At 40.0% G+C, this 20,009-nt stretch overlaps 1 protein-coding gene across 28 annotated transcripts in view; it reads left to right on the top strand.

Moving 5' to 3' along the window:
* The window catches only part of DOCK9 (dedicator of cytokinesis 9), a 282,879-nt gene that overhangs the window by 184,625 nt on the left and 78,245 nt on the right, over window positions 1-20,009 (top strand). For all 28 annotated transcript variants that reach the window (XR_009536799.1, XR_009536798.1, XR_009536800.1 and 25 more), the window contains 12 exons: window positions 3,258-3,337; window positions 3,418-3,605; window positions 3,741-3,806; window positions 4,904-4,996; window positions 6,021-6,144; window positions 6,496-6,617; window positions 7,742-7,828; window positions 8,217-8,306; window positions 9,579-9,694; window positions 9,971-10,040; window positions 10,847-10,972; window positions 11,529-11,600. Coding sequence is in view for 25 of the 28 variants with exons in the window: in XM_060129280.1 (XP_059985263.1) it covers window positions 3,258-3,337; window positions 3,418-3,605; window positions 3,741-3,806; window positions 4,904-4,996; window positions 6,021-6,144; window positions 6,496-6,617; window positions 7,742-7,828; window positions 8,217-8,306; window positions 9,579-9,694; window positions 9,971-10,040; window positions 10,847-10,972; window positions 11,529-11,600 (1,234 nt within the window). In the remaining 3 variants the exon portion in view is untranslated. The remainder of the gene's footprint in view (window positions 1-3,257; window positions 3,338-3,417; window positions 3,606-3,740; window positions 3,807-4,903; window positions 4,997-6,020; window positions 6,145-6,495; window positions 6,618-7,741; window positions 7,829-8,216; window positions 8,307-9,578; window positions 9,695-9,970; window positions 10,041-10,846; window positions 10,973-11,528; window positions 11,601-20,009) is intronic.

Genomic DNA, 20,009 nt, shown 5'->3' with positions numbered 1-20,009 from the left:
GAGCCTCACTCCTAAGTTCACATGTAGACAGAAGCCGTTTCCAAATGCCAGGCTCCGTACATGCATCTCCATTACACATTTATTTAATCAGTGAAGTTTTAAGATGGGTTTTCATGCTCAAGCATTCTTTTACAAGTTTTACATAGAATGTAGGTACTAATTTTTAGCATTAAAAAAACCTCCAAACTGATTTCAGATATGAGAGAATTCTCTTTGTGCAACACATGCTTGCGCACATAACCCCACCCCCCACCCCATCACTTTGGAAATGCACATATAAAAGGCCGTAGAATTTTTGATGTGTGTGACGTTTTGATCTCTAATAAGCCAAGTTCAATAAAAATCATAAAGTTTTGAAATAGGATTAAGATTATGTTTTAAAAAACTGAGTTGGTAGAAACAGCTTCCACAGAGTCCCTGTGCTACCTGATACGGAACTAAGCTCAGATCGGTGCTTGCTTGGAAATGAATGGAAATAATGCCACTACAGAGTAGCAACTAGAAGTAAAAGCTCTCAGTAGAGGGAGGAAACAGAAAAAGAAGTAAGTATAAAGCTCTCAGTAAAGGGAGGAAACAGAATAAGAAGTAAGTATAGTTAGACATAGAAGTAAGTAACACATCGTAGAAAGAGTTCCAGTGAATGAAGATAATTTAATTAAAATTTGTTGCTTAGAAATCCAAATCTCTCAAACTTACATGGGCATGATGTCATAGTGATAATGAAAAAAAAAAATCTTAAAGAAGGTATATATTTATCCACAGGTAGAAATAACTAGGAAGGGGTGAAATATAGTACTCTCGAGTACTTATTGTACATTTAAAAGTATCATTTACATTAAACATAATATTTCTGACTCAAGGAAGCAGATACAACTCTGTAGGTGTCTCTAAGATTTTGTCAACACAGAGTTTTATGGTATGTTGCAGAGTTAAGTTGCTCAAATGACGAGGTGGAGCAAGGCAGTATACGTCAAGAAAATTTATACCTGCATAGAAGCCCCCTGGTCTGAGGGATGATGCCCCAAGAGCTTTGGGTAAAGGTGAGGGAGGCTCTGGTGGAGTATCATTGCGGTAGTTAACAGTGCTTGGGAAGCCATTGACAGCTCCCAGGGAATGATTGTCGAAGGCACAGTCTTCCTGCTAGAAAAAAAGGGTATTGTGTTTGTGAACAGATCACACAGTGGCACAGGGACAAAGTATCGGGGTAGTGCTGGACGGTACATGGACATCTTTTGGCCAGCAACCTTTTTAACTGAAGGCAGAATGATGAATATCTGTTGACTTGCCTTCCTGACAGTTACCTCTCTCAGGAGTTCAAGGAATTGTTCATTTAAACTCAGATGTAAACAAAAGACAAGTGGAAATGAGAGGAACCCTGAGAGAAAGTGATTGTGTAAGTTGGAGCTGGTGATGGGCAAAGATGACTATGCTCAATGTAGGCTGTAGTCAGTCATATGAAAGCAAGAATTTGAAACTGTTAGGGACCTCCTGGTTCAGATCCACAATACCACAAGATATATTTTAAGTTACATGTGAGATTGCTTAAGACAACAATAATGTCTGAGGAATCATAAAATCAGGAGTTAGGAACTTTTCAAAACTGGGAACAAAACCAAATGCTGAATCTTGGCCACTGAGCTGTGCTGTTTCTTGCCAGTGTTCTCAAAGACATTATTAAACAGGTGGCCGATGAAGAACCAGGAGGCAGTGTTCTGTGTTCTAGGAACAAGTCACGTCACGTAGAACAAATTATCCTAGCCAAGTTTCTGCTTCTCTGTTTTTACTTGGGTTGCCACGCTGGTCCAGCAGAGGAATGCAAAGTGTATATTCTAAGGTGACCGACGGGTCAGAGGAGTGTAGCGCATGTGAGAGAGTGGACAGTTGTTCAGTGCTGGAGTGACCAGAAGCCAGGAGGCGTGATGAGTGGCTAGTATCAGTCTGGCGATGGGCCTCTAGAGGTTTGAGAAGGAGCTGCTTCTTGCAATATTCTGTGCATTATCTTCATCAATGACTTTTATGAGAATGTAAAGTGCTGATGAATGTCTTTATGACATAAAGCTGTTAGGCATATCTAATACATTAGATGTTAGAATCTGGATTTAGGAGGGTTTTGATCAACTGGAATGACTCGATCATAAAAAGATAAAATTTCACCGAGACAAAAATCAAATCCTGTTCTGACTTCTAAAAACATAATTGTATAAATACAGGATGGAAACATATAGCACGATAGTGAAGCATATGAAAAAAAAATTAGGGAGTTTAGGTGCTTGTAAATTTAATGTGCGTCACTAGGGTGGCGTGACTGTTTAAAAGTAATAGAATTTTGGCTGCATCAGTAGAAGGGTATATTGCTCAAAACCAGACAGCTGCTCTACCCCACCTGGGCAGACCACACTGGGCCTTATCTATGCAGTTCTGGGAGCCATGATGTAAAGGGGATGTTCTTATGTGAGAGAAATGGCATTGGAGGGAGATGCAAAAGGACTGAGAATCCAGGACTTCAGGAAGGTGTGATAGCTGTTATAGATGGTTAAAAGTGTTACAAAGAGAAACATAACTAGGCTCCTTGATGAGTGGAAGCTTCAGAGAAGTGAATTTTACCATGCTGTGACGAAGAGCAGTCTGGGTATCGAAACGGCTATGTTGAAGATTTCCATTTCACTAGGAAGGGCTGAGGCAGGTCAGGAACGTCACAGAGGATATTCCTGTATTGAATGGAGTCAGACCAAATACAAAAACCAGGCATTTCACTGAGTACCTTCTTTGTATCTGGCATTTCACTAGACATTGGAGCCTAAGATGGCTTCTGAATTTTCATGAATCTACATGAGCCAAGAATGTATGCTGAGGATGGAATGGTTCAGGAAAACTTCTGCTATAACATTTTGCTAATATTCTTATCTGGACTTGTGGTGTCCAGCACAGTAGCCACTAGCCACGTGTGACTATCGAGCACTTGAAATGCAGCAGGTCCTACTGAGATGAGCTGCAAGTGTAAAATACACACCTGGTTTCGAAGAATTAGAACGCACTTTTTATACTCATTACATACTGAGATAATATTTTTTAAATGTTGGGTTAAATAAAATATTTTTAAAACTAATTTTTACCTGTTTCCTTTTACTTTTTTAAAATGTAGCTATTAGAAAGTTTAAAATTACTTTTATGGCTTGCATTATATTTCTCTAGGAAGTGCTGCTCTAGAATTCAGAGCTAACCTAACCTGTTTGATTTTTCTCTTCTTTCGTTTGTAGACCTGAGAAGATGGCTAAACTCCCCGTGATTTTGGGCAATCTAGACATTACAATTGATAGTGTTTCCTCAGACTTTCCTAGTAAGTGTAAGTTCTGTGTAATAAACAGACAAGTTTTTGTTTGGTTTTTACTTCAATTTGTTTGTTTTTAATTTTTTTAGATTATGTCAATTCATCATACATTCCTACGAAGCAATTTGAAACGTGTACTAAAATGCCAATCACATTTGAGGTAGAGGAATTTGTGCCCTGCATACCAAAACACACTCAGCCATACACCATCTACAACCACCACCTTTATGTTTATCCTAAGTCCTTGAAATATGACAGTCAAAAGTCTTTTGCCAAGGTGAGTGCAAAGACTGAGGTTTTATTTTTGATACCCAGCTCTCTTAGGTTTTGGCTTCTCGTGTTCTTTTATAGATATTTACATACTTTGGCTTTTTATTTTCTTTTTTTTATTATTATTTAACTATCGCTGCAGGCCAGAAATATTGCTATTTGCATTGAATTCAAAGATTCAGATGAGGAAGACTCTCAGCCTCTGAAGGTTTGTATTTTATGTGCTCGTAATTTTCCATTTTAAAAATGCAGTTGCATGATATTGTACAACTAAAGGGATTTAGCACATTTTAATTGACACAAACACAAAATATGTGACATCACAGAATATAACCACATATGCTGAACCTTACAGAATTTGGAATAATTGAGTTCTTGCTCTTAATTGATAATGTCTGTTTTGTTATACTCTTTAGGGAGGGGGTTTTCTTAAACATGTTCAATTCAGTAAACATATCATGCACCTAACTTGAAAATGTTTATTCTAGTATGTAATAATAATAGTAGATTATTGGTGATGTTTATTGAGTGCTTGTTATATTCCAGGCTCTGCTCGTAGAGCCCTATAGGTAATTAGGCTCCTTTAATGCTCATAACAGTCTTTTGAGTTAGGAACTATTATTATTTGAATTTTTTTTAGATGAGGGAACTAATGCACAGAATTTAAGTGAATCGCTCAGGGCCATACATTAGTGGAACCGGTGTTCAAACCCAGGCATTCTGGCTCCAGAGCCCAAATTCTTTACTGTAACTGTGTGGAAATGACTTTCCAAAAAGGGAAGGAGATAAAGATGCAAAGAATATAATATAGTTTTTGCCCTCAAGAAATTCACAGTTTAGTGGGAAAGGAAGTCATGGAGGAAAAGCTCCTGGCACACAGAAGGTACAGAAATGGTTTTTTGGATAAAACTGAATAATTAGTATAAAAAATTGCCAAGGGGACACAGGAAGGAATGAATCATTTCTTGAAGGATGCATGAGAGTTTGCTTGCTGTACATGGGAGGGAAGGTCGTTCAGACTGAGGGTTTGTGTCAGCAAAGGCATGGAGGTGAAAGTGAGCAGGCGTCCAGGGCATGGAGGGGTGGGGGAGGGAGTGGAGGGGAGGGCTGGGAGATAAGCCAGGGGCCGGTAGGATCTAGGAGTAAGAGGGCTTGTGGGTCTGGAGTCTTGTAAGCAGGAGAAATCCATCAAAGGTGGCTTAGTTTATGCTGTAGGAATGCTGCTTTCTTTACAACACATCTGTGTTTAATTTCTTACTCTATTAATTGAAGACTGGTGTCTCCCTTTGCTAATTCTTGTTTTAGTGCATTTATGGCAGACCTGGTGGGCCAGTATTCACAAGAAGCGCCTTTGCTGCAGTTCTACACCATCACCAAAACCCAGAATTTTATGATGAGGTAAGTGAGGTTTTCAAGAGAAAACCCAGTTTAACCAGTTTTAAGGAAAACTCCACTTTCTTTGCCTAGTAAACCAGAATTCAAGAGAAGCTGCATACTGAAATTACAGTAATAGAACTAAATGTTGAAATATTTATTTGACATAAGTTTTCTAATTATAAAAGTAACATTTATTATAAAAAATAAGAACTTGGAAAATGCAGATAATATAGAAAAGAAAAACTCAAAATTCCTCCCGTATCCCTACCACAATTAATATTTCCGTTCAAATGCATACTTAAGTATAGTTAAATACTTGTTGGACCTGAGAATCTTCCTTTCTTATTTTTGGGTTTCCTTATGTAGAATTACAATGCAGTTCAAAAACTACTATGTGAATCCTACTTTTAAATGTTTAAACCTGGTTTTTCATTATGCCTTGGTTGTGTTAAGTTAACGAAGTGGTTTCTGTCATGAGTTTTCCGGTTCTTTCTAGAGTTGAAATACCAACTCTGCTGTTTTTTGGTCAGTGAATGTTTTTAGTCCATTCAGGCTGCTGTAACAAAATACCACCAACTGGGCGGCTTGTAAACAGCAGATATTAATTGCTCGCGGTTCTGGAGGCTGGAAGTCTAGGATCAGGGTGCCAGTATGGTTGGGTGAGGGCCACCTCCCAGGTCACAGACTTCTCAGTGGTGTCCTCCCATGGCAGGAAGGGCCTGGGAGCTGTATAGGATCTCTTACAGGAGCACTAATGCCATTCATGAGGGCTCCATCCTCATGCCCTAATCACCCCAAAGGGCCCACCTACTAATACCATCACCTTTGGAGCTAGGATTTCAACATATGCATTTGTGGGGGACACAAACATTTAGACCAGTACAGTGTATTAAGGATCCATTTCTTCCTTAGCACAACTTTACAGCCTCAGCTCTCTTTAACTGCAAACGTTAAATCAGTTTGGAGAGCAAATACACGTTTGTACCTGGGTGACACGTTGTTGTTTTGGAATATAAAAAAGATCGTTATTTTGTCTTCCTTGCAGATTAAAATAGAATTGCCCACCCAGCTACATGAAAAGCACCACTTGCTGTTCACATTCTTCCACGTCAGCTGTGATAATTCAAGCAAAGGAAGCACAAAGAAGAAGGATGTTGTTGAAACACAAGGTTTGAATTTCATCATTCCTTTGATTGTTCACAACTTACACATCAGGTTCTTAAATTTTGTCTTGATTCTGAATTTGCATCCTTTTGTGAAGGTGATTTTAGATGACGTTTGTAAGGATAGCATGCCTGGCTCACATACGTCCATTTTATAGGAGATAATTTTAGAATTCTCATCCCAAAGAGGCCAGCGTACATTATAGATGCTGTTCTGCAGAGACTATATTCAGGGTCTTTTCAGTTTCTTACTGATTGGTATTAACAGTTCTTAAAGATCAGGCAATTTAGTAACATGGCTGTCTTCATACATTTTCCTACACTTACGGTGATTTTTTTTGTTCTTTATTTCAACAGTTGGATATTCCTGGCTTCCTCTCCTGAAAGATGGAAGGGTGGTGACTAGCGAGCAGCACATCCCTGTCTCAGCCAATCTCCCATCCGGCTACCTTGGCTACCAGGAGCTTGGGATGGGCAGGGTACAGTACTTTAAGATTGGTTGATCACAGTTCCTTCAGAAAGCATTAAAAATCAGCTAAAACAACAGTAACACACAAAAGCATGCAGTATTTTTGCCAGTCCCACATTTTGGTTTTAGTTATTCATTTTCAAGTAAACTTAGGCCACTGGAAGGCAGTGCTGTTAACAGTTATCACAATCTGGAATTACAATTTGGGCATTTTATAAGCCCTGAACTAGCAGTACTTCAGCAGGGAAATGGAAACTTGGAGGTACTGTATGAGATGGAAGTTTGTCTCTGAAAACTAGCCGTGCTCAAATAAAGATAGGTTCTTAGAGTCATGCAAATGGTTAGGAATTGTCTTCCAACTTATTGTAAGTCTAGTAAGCATATCTCTCACCCACATGGTAGTCCACTCTGATACATTTCTGATTCATTAGAGCTTGAATTTTCTCAGATTTCTCCAATTGGTTTGTTGGTTTTATATTCTTTTTAGCCATCTTAAATGTTATAGACTTCAGTTTTATAGCATGCTTAGTTAAGATCTGTTCTGTTTCATTGTGAATGGCTTTTAATATCTCTCTGCATTTAAATAGTGCCAAATTTGGGCCCATGTTATGAACAAATAGTTAAAATATTCCAAAATAAGGGTAAATCATATAACATTCAGTTATTATTCCTAGTCTGAACATGAGAAAAATAGAGGTTTCAGAAATAAAACTAAACACAAACAGATGATGGACTCTTTGCCTGTGCCAGGAATACTTACTATCCTATTTACTTTATCTGGTACCTTATGCCATGACTTATCTGGTATCTGGTACCTTATGCCACAAACAAGTGGAATTCGTTTGATTTTACCCTGAACTCAAGTTTGGTTAAGTCATTGGTAGTATTGGGAGTCTTTCCCTCTCAAATGGACAGTAATTCATACAGCTGCAAGTACACAGAAAAGGTAGCTTAGAATATCAGGAAGTAGGCAGAAACTAGTACTGGTTACATTCCTGCTGTGAGCCAGGCCTAAATATCAAGTTACTGAGGCTGTCTGGCATTCAGCACCTCATCAGTACCTTCACTGAAGATGATGTTTGAAGCTAATGTCACTAATCTGTTGGGATGTTTCTTCCCTCCATATGTTTTCAGCATTATGGTCCAGAAATTAAATGGGTAGATGGAAGCAAGCCACTGCTAAAAGTTTCAACTCACCTGGTTTCCACAGTGTATACTCAGGTAAGTGCTGTTCCATTAGAATTAGCAGTCATTGCTTTGTGAATGAGTTTGTGTGATTTTTTGGCAAAATAAAATCCTAATTGATATATTACATAGATATATTTTCACTCTATAAGTCCTTTTTTGAAGAAAGAAAGTGCATATAAGGTGCTCTCATGTAATGATATAAATGAATAGTACAAGTAACATTTCTCAACAGTTTTCCTCTTTTGTTGGAGGATCTTTGAAATCTTTTTTTAAATTTATTTTTATCTCTTTGATGCTTTCATTTTTATATGATATTTTATAGTCTAAATAAAAGATACATGCTGCAAGAAGCAAATACTTCTGTTTCCACAGCAGATATGCTAATAAGCTTTCATTTTCTTGTCTTCTTTTATCTCCCCAGGATCAGCACTTCCATAATTTTTTCCAGTACTGTCAGAAAACCGAATCCGGAGCCCAAGCCTTAGGGAGCGAACTTGTAAAATACCTGAAGGTATCACATAGCTTTCTTAGTAACCCCTTTTTAATGAGTGTACAGTAGGTTGGGTTTTTTTATTTGGTGGTGAGTGAGGCTGCTCTTAGCTAGATGCCCTCACACTGATGGCATCTATATGGTTTTAGATAGTGGGAAGAAGTGGACTCAGAAATAATACCACTGTGATGTTCATTCCAGCCCCACATATCCTTTTCTCAGGCTGGACCTAAAACACATTATTCCGCATAGAAAACCACCCACTTAGAGGCCCTCCCTGTGAGTGCTCACTGGGTGCAGAGCACAGTCACAGGCACATAAAAAGAAGTGACTTTAGTCCCACTGTTAAGTAACTTCTTATTCATTGTAGGGGACAACATAAACTTGGTGAATGCATGCTAGGTGGGCAAAAAACCCAGAAATGATGCACATAACCAACTCCAGCTTTGGGCAGGCTGGGGGCCTCCTGGAGTCATGGCACAGGGAGAGCAGGAGGGTTGGTCTAGGGGAGTTTCACCCAGAACGTGATTCTAGGGGAGCATTTCGAAAAAGGGCAATCTAAGCATGGGGACAAAATAGAAGAAATGTGAGAAGTGGAATTCGTTTGATTTTAGCAAGGAAAATGGAATGGGGATTCTGAAATCACTGCTCCAGGTCCCCTTTCAGCTATATCATAAGAGCCATGTGACTTGAATAAGAGCCTTTTATTCATTCTCTATTGCTGCTATAACAAATTACAAAAAAATGGTGGCTTAAAACAACACAAATTTGTTTTCTTACACTTCCTGTAGGTCAGAGATCTGACATGGGTCTCACTGGGCTAAAACCAGGGTGTTATTAACAGGGCTGAGTTCCTTTCTGGAACTCTAGGGGTGAATCTATTTCCTGTCCTTTTCCAGCTCCTAAAGGCTGCACTCATTCCTTGGCTTGTGTCCCCTTCCTCCATCTCAAAGCCAACAATGTTGCATCTCTGAGCATTCTTCCCCCCACTCTCCTGCCTCCCTCTTCCGCTTTTAAGGATGCTTGTGATTACTTCAGGCCCACCTGGGTAATCCAGCAGAGTCCCCTGTCTCAAGGCCAGCTAATCTGATTAGCAGCCTTAATTCCCCTTTGCCATGTAACACATTCACAGGTTCTGGGGTTTAGGACGTGGACATCTTTGCCCATTAGTCTGCCTGCCACTGTCTCCATTTGTTTAATTTCTTCCATCCTTATTTGGAACTAAGTGGAAACTTCTTGGGGTTGGTTTACTTTTAAAAAGGTAACATGAACTTTGCCATTCCACGTCTGTAGAGCCTGCATGCGATGGAAGGTCACGTGATGATCGCCTTCTTGCCCACCATCCTAAACCAGCTATTCCGTGTCCTCACCCGAGCAACCCAGGAGGAAGTCGCCGTCAACGTGACACGGTGAGAGAGGCAGAGAGAGGTGGATACTCTTCTTCCCTTTCAGTCTGTCCGCATCTGGAGCACAGTCATACGTATTTGGGATGCAAGTATGTGTTGAACATTATAGTTAAGAAATTTCTTTTGATCCCATATGCGGGGACCCCATCTGATTCCTTGTTTCCTCGTTTCCTGTGGTGCCAATAGCACCGTCATTGTTCTACTACTACTGTGATAATAATGAAATGTTTCCATTTTCACATTACTGTTCATTGCTTTATTCATTCCTGTGATGTGTAGGGTCATTATTCATGTGGTTGCCCAGTGCCATGAGGAAGGATTGGAGAGCCACTTGAGGTCATATGTTAAGGTATGTAAATGAAACTGCCCCGGTCATTTAAATCTGTGGCTCTCCAATTTTCCTTCTGAGGACTTACTTTTTTTAATCTAGTCATTTGGGGATGTATTTGGGATGAAACTTAACACCTCTGCTTTATTTTCTATGCCTATAGCTGGTGCTTGCACCTGAACGCGGGGAAGTCCAGAGAGGGGCAGCCATTCCTTTATTTACTTAATTTCATTCTTTCAGCTACATTTCGTCTTTTTATGGGTTTTGCAAATAATGTGACCCAAATGACATAGAAATTGAAAGATGGGAAGGTTAGCTGTGGCCACCATCAAATTAGAAGACTATGAAGGAAAGTAAGAGGTGCCGTTAGGATAAACATCAACAAGTTTGTCATTTACATACAATATTTCGTGAACATGGTGGCCTTTACTGTTCTCAAAAGTTACACGTGTTCTATGTAACCTTCGACACCTCTGTGAATTATAGTTATGTATTAGTTTAAAAAGTAAAATTGGGGTGCTTTAGGGAATCAGTTCCTGAGTGTCATGCGACACATTGCTTAAAGCCCTTGGGAGGTGGAGTTCTGGGCTGGAGGAACCACCAGCTGAGTCAGGTGATCCACATGTTTTGATGGGCTCCCTGAAGACACCCTGGGCTCCCTCTTCCTGTCACATGACAACCACCCTTCCCACCTTCCGTTTCCACACCTCCTCTCCCACCCATGCAGTTGTATCTCAGTCCCAGATCTCCATCCTTTGGAGCCTCTCCAGCTTTCAGCCCAACTTGGAGAACTGGTGCATTAAAATATCTTTCCCTTTTCTTCAAAGTATGCTTATAAGGCTGAGCCATATATTGCTTCCGAATACAAGACGGTGCATGAAGAGCTGACCAAATCCATGACCACAATTCTCAAGCCTTCCGCCGATTTCCTCACCAGCAACAAACTACTTAAGGTATGTCAGGAGGGCCAGTGTGGCTCTGTGGTATTGAAACAAGAAAATTCAGACTTCATGGCCTGATCGATTTCACCCTCTTTGTGTGCTTTTGGAGACAATCACCACCTCCTAAAAGGGGGTAACAGAGTTAGTTCTTCAGTACCAACTTCGCTGCTTGTATTTGTGCTCGTAACAGAGCCGCAAGGTATTACTGTGTTCAAAGTTTCACAGTCATTATATTCAAACCATTGGAGGACACTGAGTTAGAGACTATAAAGGCAAGTGTCCACGGGTGGGACCCAACCGAGAGGAAAGGCCAGTGCGAATGAGCTGGCACCTCTGGTTGGCTGTGCCGTGCTGAGTGTCTGCTGAGTGTACGGCATTGTTTACTGTTGGACACGTGGAAGCGGGTGCATCTGCCTTGCACCTCTGCTCTGACAGCCATTCGCCAAGAGGCTCAGCTATGTTTTCAGGTCACACTTGTTTCACATCAGTGACATTGTCAGCCTAAGGGAGTAAATGTCTCACCTTCTGATTTGTTGTTTTCCTTACTGGATTCTTTTGTTTCTTTCAGTATTCATGGTTTTTCTTTGAAGTTTTGATCAAATCCATGGCTCAGCATTTGATAGAGAACTCCAAGGTTAAGGTATGTCACTTCCTCTCAGGGCTTACCTGGCAGTTCTTACGGGAAATTCTCTTTCATTGTGTTTGTAGCTAACACTTATTATTGCTTTCTATGTTCCAGTCACAGTACTGTTCTAGGGGCTTTCCAAGTAGTAAGTCATTTTGGCTGTATAACAACCCTATGGGGGAAGTACTAGTCTTATAGTTTTATAGATGAAGAAGGTGAGACCAGAGTGCTTGAGTTAACTACCCAGGATCACCCTGCAATGAATTGAGGGAGCCAGGCTTTGGGCCAGTCTGGCTCCAGAGCCCACACTCGTGGAGCTCTGTGTTATTAAATCCAGAGAAAAATAAGTCTTTTCCTTTGACTAGCTTAGAAATCTTCACATCTGCTGAAAAGGGAGTAGCAGTTTAAGCGTTCATTTCAAATGTAACTACCCAGTGTTTGTTAAGTGTCTTGAACATTGTAGAGATTTCTCAGCAACTTAGATGGGAAAGTCTGGTATGATCACACATCCTCTATGGCCAATTAGTGGACTCTGAGACAACTCCGTCTCCCCTGACGCATCCTCCCCATGGTGCCTCGGTGTGTGTGACCCTCTGGGTCCCCGTGCTGTCCCCTGGTTCCCACTGGTCTCTGCCATGAGATGAACAGACTCTGGCCTGATGCCCCCGCTGGCTGGCTGAGGCTCAGTGTAGATAAATGTTTATGGAATTCCAACGCAGTAAACCAACGTGGCTCTGCGCAGAATTGCTTCTGAGACTCTCGGAGTCCCGGAGTTGCTGTATGACTGGATTCTTACTGTGTCATAGCTATACAGAAGCGGGGTGTTGGTGACTATGGCCGGGAGCAGCAGGCGCTCATGCGGGGAGCAGGAGTCCTGGGGCCCAGCAGCCTCCTCAATGCACGTGGGAAGGAGGGCGGAGCCCCAGGGAGGGAGGCTCAAGATCTAGGTCCCCTGGACAAGGGATCTGGATGGAGAGGAAGCCTGGGGAAAGGCTGGTGGATCTTGTCAGGTGGAAGGCTGGTGGTTCAGAACCTAAAGCTGTGCTTTTCTTCTAGTAGAGCTGGAGCCTGCTCAGGAGGTTTCCTTTCTTTTCTTTTTTCTTTTAAATCCAATTTTAGTGCACAGGGAGATGCCAGATGGAGGTGGGCCCTGCCTTCCACAGAGTAGCGCACCATCTAAATCTTGCCAGCACAGCCTGCCAAGGGAAAAATCTAGCAGATTGTCTACTTGGCAGTATGCAGCTAAACAGGCATGCACACACACACACATGTTATTTTGCCTTTCTGTTAAAAATGCCCTATACAGGACAGGCTCTAGGCCTGTCGTCGTCTGCTGGGGCTGCCATCACAAGTACTATACACCAGGGGACTTAAACAACAGAAGTTTATTTCCTTGTGATCCTGGAGGCTAGATGTCTTGAGATCAAGGTGTCTGTAGGGTTGGTTTCTCAGGAGGCCTCTCTCCGTGGCTTGTGGGTGGCCTTCTTCTCCCTGTGTCCTCGCATGGTCTTCCCTCTGTGTGTGTCTGTGTCCTAATCTCTTCTTAACCCTGCTGGATTAAGGCTCATCTTGATGACCTAATTTTAACTTAATTTCCTCTTTGAAGACCGTATCTCCAAATGCACTTACATTCTGAGGTAGGGTTAGGACTTCAATATGCGAATTTGGGGGGGAGGTTGGGAACGGGGACACAATTCAGTTCATAACTGAACTACTGGATTTTTCATCATTTTTGTCTTTAAATAAATGGGATCACTTCAGAGAGATTAGTAAACCTGATTATATTTTTAAAAAGAACTGATGTGTTCAGGAAGTATTCATTGAGCCCTTATTATATGACAGGCTCAGAGGTTACACGGTTAAATGTAGTATGATTTGTGCCCTCATGGAGTTCATGTGGGAAAGCGTGCAGTTAGACCACGGGAGCCATGTTCAAGGAGGTAAGGAACACTTTTGAAACATTCCTGAGAAGTATATTTATTTATTTGTTTATTTTTATTTTTTTATACAGCAGGTTCTTTAGTTATCTATTTTATACATATTAGTATATACATGTCAATCCCAATCTCCCAGTTCATCCCACCACCACCACCTGCCCCCCAACGTTGCCCCCTTGGTGTCCATGTTTGTTCTCTACATCTGTGTCTCTATTTCTGCCTTGAAAACCGGTTCATCTGTACCATTTTTCTAGATTCCACATATATGTGTTAATATACGATATTTGTTTTTCTCTTTCTAACTTAATTCACTCTGTATGACAGTATCTAGGTCCATCCACGTCTCTATAAATGACCCAGTTTCGTTCCTTTTTATACCTGACTAATATTCCATTGTATATATATACCACATCTTCTTTATCCATTCCTTTGTTGATAGGCACTTAGGTTGCTTCCATGACCTGGCTATTGTAAATAGTGCTGCAGTGAACATTGGGGTGCATGACTCTTTTTGAATTATGGTTTTCTCAGGGTATATGCCCAGTAGTGGGGTTGCTTGGTCATATGGTAATTCTATTTTTAGTTTTTTAAGGAACCTCCATACTGTTCTCCATAGTGGCTGTATCAATTTACATTTCCACCAACAGTGCAGGAGGGTTCTCTTTTCTCCACACCCTCTCCACCATTTGTTCTTTGCAGATTTTCTGATGATGCCCATTCTAACTGGTGTGAGGTGATACCTCATTGTAGTTTTGATTTGCATTTCTCTAATATTTGGCGATGTTGAGCAGCTTTTCATGTGCTTCTTGGCCATCTGTATGTCTTCTTTGGAGAAATGTCTACTTAGGTCTTCTGCCCATTTTTGCATTGGGTTGTTTGTTTTTTTAATATTGAGCTGCATGAGCTGTTTATATATTTTGGAAATTAATCCTTTATCTATTGATTCAGTTGCAAATATTTTCTCCCATTCTGAGAGTTGTCTTTTCATCTTATTTATAGTTTCCTTTGCTTTGCAAAAGCTTTTAAATTTCATTAGGTCCCATTTGTTTATTTTTCTTTTTGTTTCCATTACTCTAGGAGGTGGGTCAGAAAAGATCTTGCTGTGATTTATGTCAAAGAGTGTTCTTCCTGTGTTTTCCTCTAAGAGTTTTATAGTGCCAGGTCCTACATTTAGGTCTTTAATCCATTTTCAGTTTATTTTTGTGTGTGGTGTTAGGGGGTGTTCTAATTTCATTCTTTTACATGTAGCTGTCCAGTTTTCCCAGCACCACTTATTGAAGAGACTGTCTTTTCTCCATTGTATATCCTTGCCTCCTTTGTCATAGATTAGTTGACCATAGGGGCATGGGTTTATCTCTGGACTTTCTATCCTGTTCCTTTGATCTATATTTCTGTTTTTCTGCCAGTACCATATTGTCTTGATTACTGTAGCTTTGTAGTGTAGTCTGAAGTCAGAGAGTCTGATTCCTCCAACTCTGTTTTTTTCCCTCAAGATTGCTTTGGCTATTTGGGGTCTTTTGTGTCTCCATACAACTTTTAAGATCTTTTGTTCTAGTTCTGTAAAAAATGCCATTGGTAATTTGATAGGGATTGCATTGAATCTGTATATTGCTTTGGGCAATATTGATTCTTCCAATCCAAGAGCATGGTATATCTCTCCATCTGTTTGTGACATCTTTGATTTCTTTCATCAGTGTCTTTTAGTTTTCTGAGCACAAGTCTTTTACCTCCTTAGGAAGGTTTATTCCTAGGTATTTTATTCTTTTTGTTGCAATGGTGAATGGGATTGTTTTCTTAATTTCTCTTTCTGAACTTTCTTTATTAGTGTATAGGAATGCAAGAGATTTCTGTACATTAATTTGGTATCCTGCAACTTTACCAAATTCATTGATTAGCTCTAGTAGTTTTCTGGTGGCATCTTTAGGATTCTCTATGTATAGTATCATGTCGTCTGCAAACAGTGACAGTTTTACTTCTTCTTTTCCAATTTGAATTCCTTTTATTTCTTTTTCTTCTCTGATTGCCGTGGGTAGGACTTCCAAAACTATGTTGAATAATAGTGGCAAGAGTGAACATCCTTGTCTTATTGCTGATCTTAGAGGAAATGCATTCGGTTTTTCCCCATTGAGAGTGATGTTGGCTGTGGGTTTGTTGTATATGGCCTTTTAGGTAGGTTCTCTCCATGCCCACTTTCTGGAGATTTTTATCATAAATGGGTGTTGAATTTTGTCAAAAGCTTTTTCTGCATCTGTTGAGATGATCATATGGTTTTTATTCTTCACTTTGTTAATATGGTGTATCACATTGATTGATTTGCATATATTGAAGAATCCTTGCATCGCTGGGATAAATCCCACTTGATCATGGTGTATGATCCTTTTAATGTGTTGTTGGATTCTGTTTGCTAGTATTTTGTTGAGGATTTTTGCATCTATATTCATCAGTGATATTGGTTTGTAATTTTCTTTATTTGTAGTATCTCTGTCTGGTTTTGGTATTAGGGTGATGGTGGCCTTGTAGAATGAGTTTGGGAGTGTTCCTTCCTCTACAATTTTTTGGAAGATTTTGAGAAGGATAGGTGTTAGCTCTTCTCTAAATGTTTGATAGAATTCACCTGTGAAGCCATCTGGTCCTAGACTCTTGTTTGTTGGAAGATTTTTAATCACAGTTTCAATTTCATTACTTGTGTTTGGTCTTTCATATTTTCTATTTCTTCCTGGTTCAGTCTTGGAAGGTTATACCTTTTTAAGAATTTGTCCATTTCTTCTAGGTTGTCCATTTTATTGGCATATGGTTGCTTGTAGTAATCTCTCATGATCCTTTGTATTTCTGCAGTGTCAGTTGTTACTTCTCCTATTTCATTTCTAATTCTGTTGATTTGAATCTTTTCCCTTTTTTTCTTGATGAGTCTGGCTAATAGTTTGTCAATTTTATTTATCTTCTCAAAGAACCAGCTTTTAGTTTTATTGATCTCTGATATCGTTTCCTTCATTTCTTTCTCGTTTATTTCTGCTTTGGTTTTTATGGTTTCTTTGCTTCTACTTTGGGTTTTGTTTGTTCTTCTGTCTCTAGTTCCCTTAGGTGTAAGGTTAGATTGTTTATTTGAGATGTTTCTTGTTCCTTGAGGCAGGATTGTATTGCTATGAACTTACAGCTGCTTTTGCTGCATCCCATAGGTTTTGGATCATCATCTTTTCATTGTCATTTGTCTCTAGGTATTTTTTGATTTCCTCTTTGATTTCTTCAGTGATCTCTTGATTATTTAGTAACCTATTGTTTAGCCTCCAAGTGTTTGTGTTTTTTAAGTTTTTTCCCCTGTAATTTCTGATCTCATAGTGTTGTGGTCGGAAAGGGTGCTTGATATGATTTTAAGTTTCTTAAATTAACTGAGGCTTGATTTGTGACCCAAGATATGATCTATCCTGGAGAATGTTCCGTGTGCACTTGAGAAGAAAGTGCAATCTGCTGTTTTTGGATGGACTGTCCTATAAATATCAATTAAATCTATCTGGTCTATTGTGTCATTTAAAGCTTGTGTATTTTTTATTAATTTTTTGTCTGGATGATCTGTCCATTGATGTAAGTGAGGTGTTAAAGTCCCCCACTCTTACTGTGTTACTGTCGATTTCCTCTTTTATAGCTGTTAGCATTTGCCTTATGTATTGAGTGCTCCTATGTTGGGTGCATATATATTTATAATTATTATATCTTCTTCTTGGATTGATCCTTTGATCATTAGGTCGTGTCCTTCCTTGTCTCTTATAACATTCTTTATTTTAAAGTCTATTTTGTCTGATAGGAGAATTGCTACTCCAGCTTTCTTTTGATTTTCATTTGCATAGAATATCTTTTTCCATCCCCTAACTTTCAGTCTGTATGTGTCCCTAGGTCTGAAGTGGGTCTCTTGGTAGACAGCATATATATGGGCCTTGTTTTTGTATCAGTTCAGTCAGTCTGTGTCTTTTGGTTGGAGCATTTAATCCATTTACATTTAAGGTAATTATCAATATGCATGTTCCTGTTACCATTTTCTTAATTGTTTTGGGTTTGTTTTCGTAGGTCTTTTCCTTCTCTTGTGTTTCCTGCCTAGAGAAGTTCCTTTAGCATTTGTTGTAAAGCTGGTTTAGTGGTGCTGAATTCTCTTAGCTTTTGCTTGTCTATAAAGCTTTTGATTTCTCTGTCAAATCTGAATGAGATCCTTGCTGGGTAAAGTAATCTTGGTTGTAGGTCCTTCCCTTTCATTGCTTTAAATATATCGTGCCATTCCCTTCTGGCTTGTAGAGTTTCTGCTGAGAAATCAGCTGTTAACCTTATGGGAGTTCACTTGTATGTTATTTGTCGTTTTTCCCTGCTGCTTTTTTTTTTTTTTTTTTTTGCGGTACGCGGGCCTCTCACAGTTGCGGCCTCTCCTGTTGTGGAGCACAGGCTCCGGACGTGCAGGCTCAGCGGCCATAGCTCACAGGCCCAGCCGCTCCACAGCATGTGGGATCTTCCCGGACCGGGGCACAAACCCGTGTCCCCTGCATCAGCAGGTGGACTCTCAACCACTGCACCACAAGGGAAGCCCTTCCCTGCTGCTTTTAATAATTTTTCTTTGTCTTTAATCCTTGTCAGTTTGATTACTGTGCGTCTCAGCGTGTTTCTCCTTGGGTTTATCCTGCCTGGGACTCTCTGCACTTCCTGGACTTGGGTGGCTATTTCCTTTCCCATGTTAGGAAAGTTTTTGACTATAATCTCTTCAAATATTTTCTCAGGTCCTTTCTCTTTCTCTTCTCCTTCTGGGACCCCTATAATGCAAATGTTGTTGAGTTTAATGTTGTCCCAGAGGTCTCTTAGGCTGGCTTCATTTCTTTTCATTCTTTTTTCTTTATTCTGTTCCATTGCAGTGAATTCCACCCTTCTGTCTTCCAGGTCACTTATGTGTTCTTCTGCCTCAGTTATTCTGCTATTGATTCCTTCCAGTGTGTTTTTCATTTCAGTTATTGTATTAATCATCTGTTTGTTTGTTTTTTAATTCTTCTAGGTGTTTATCCTTTAGTTCTCCAAGTCTTTGTTAAACATTTCTTGCATCTTCTCGACCTTTGCCTCCTTTCTTTTTCTGAGGTCCTGGATCATCTTCAGTATCATTATTCTGAGTTCTTTTTCTGGAAGGTTGCCTATCTCCACCTCATTTAGTTGTTTTTCTGGGTTTTTATCTTGTTCCTTCATCTGGGACATAGTCCTCTGCCTTTTCATTTTGTTTATCTTTCTGTGAATGTGGTTTTCTTTCCACAGGCTACAGGATTGTAGTTCATCTTGCTTCTGTCTGCCCTCTTGTGGATGAGGCTATCTGAGAGGTTTGTGCAAGCTTCCTCATGGGAGGGACTGGTTGAGAAGTATATTTAAAATCAACTATCAGTGTCATCTATCTGAGAACTGTGATAAAAAATTAATAAAGGAATTTAATTGTGTGTGATCTTTTCTCAAGATGGCAAATTAAACCGTAGAACTTTAGGGTCAGTAGGGACCAGAAAGCTAACTTCTTGTCCAACTCCTCCCTTATTTCACAGAGGTAGAGACGGAAGTCTGTACCCATGAAGTGACCTGCCCAGGGTCACACAATTGAGCAGAGCCAAGAGTCATGCTAGAGGCAGGATCAGCCTATCTCAAGTGTTCTGCCATTCCCAGCCTATAACCCCATTCTCCAACGCCACGAGGGAATAGTTTGTACTTAGAACTTTACACAAAGCACTCAGATGCTGCCATGCAGAACCTTTTCTGTAAGTTAATTATATCTTGGTCTCAAAACAGCATTCAGACAGTTTTTAGAAGTAGTTTATTTTAAAATTATCCAGTTTGCAAAGAAACACAGGCATCCAAAAGGAGAAAGCTTAATCGCAGCATAATTTACTATAAAAAGAGATTCAAAACACCAGCTCCCCACTTTGGGGAGTTTGACATTATTCACTTTTAGAGGGTCTCTCCTGTGGCTTCTGCTTCCATGTCACCCAAGATAGCATCCTTCCCCTAAATCATGCCGCCCTTCCCCTAAACCACACCTTGATCTAGGAACTTCTCTCAGTTTTTGAAGCGTGCATTAACTTTGCCTCATATCTTAGGAGTAATGAGTTTTTATGTTTGAATTATTTATTTTAATGTTTGTCTTATATTTACATATTAAGAATTGCATGTCCTAGTCCCTGATCCCTGTGTTCTGGATTTAGGGAACAAGTTCATAGTCACCATTTCTGTACCACTTGTGATTTCCAGAATCATGATCAGATCCCCTCAGAGTTTTTCTGTTTTTAGGCTGAAGGTTGTCAGTATAATCCAATGTGTTTATAATCCCGACCTTGACTTTCTTCCTCATTGGTGAGTCTGTCTTAAAGTGCCATGAACAGGCACACAACTGTCTTGTAGGGGCACCTGGGCCATGGATTCATGTAAGAGCCAGATGTTGCTTTCAGTGTTGCTGAAAGCCCTGCCCAAGGATATCTGCCGTGGATCA

Source organism: Lagenorhynchus albirostris, chromosome 18, assembly GCF_949774975.1.
Source record: "Lagenorhynchus albirostris chromosome 18, mLagAlb1.1, whole genome shotgun sequence".
In the NCBI taxonomy this organism is placed as follows: domain Eukaryota; kingdom Metazoa; phylum Chordata; class Mammalia; order Artiodactyla; family Delphinidae; genus Lagenorhynchus; species Lagenorhynchus albirostris.
The sequence above is the reverse complement of the archived record's forward strand: the minus strand, read 5'-3'. Positions and strand labels throughout refer to the sequence as shown.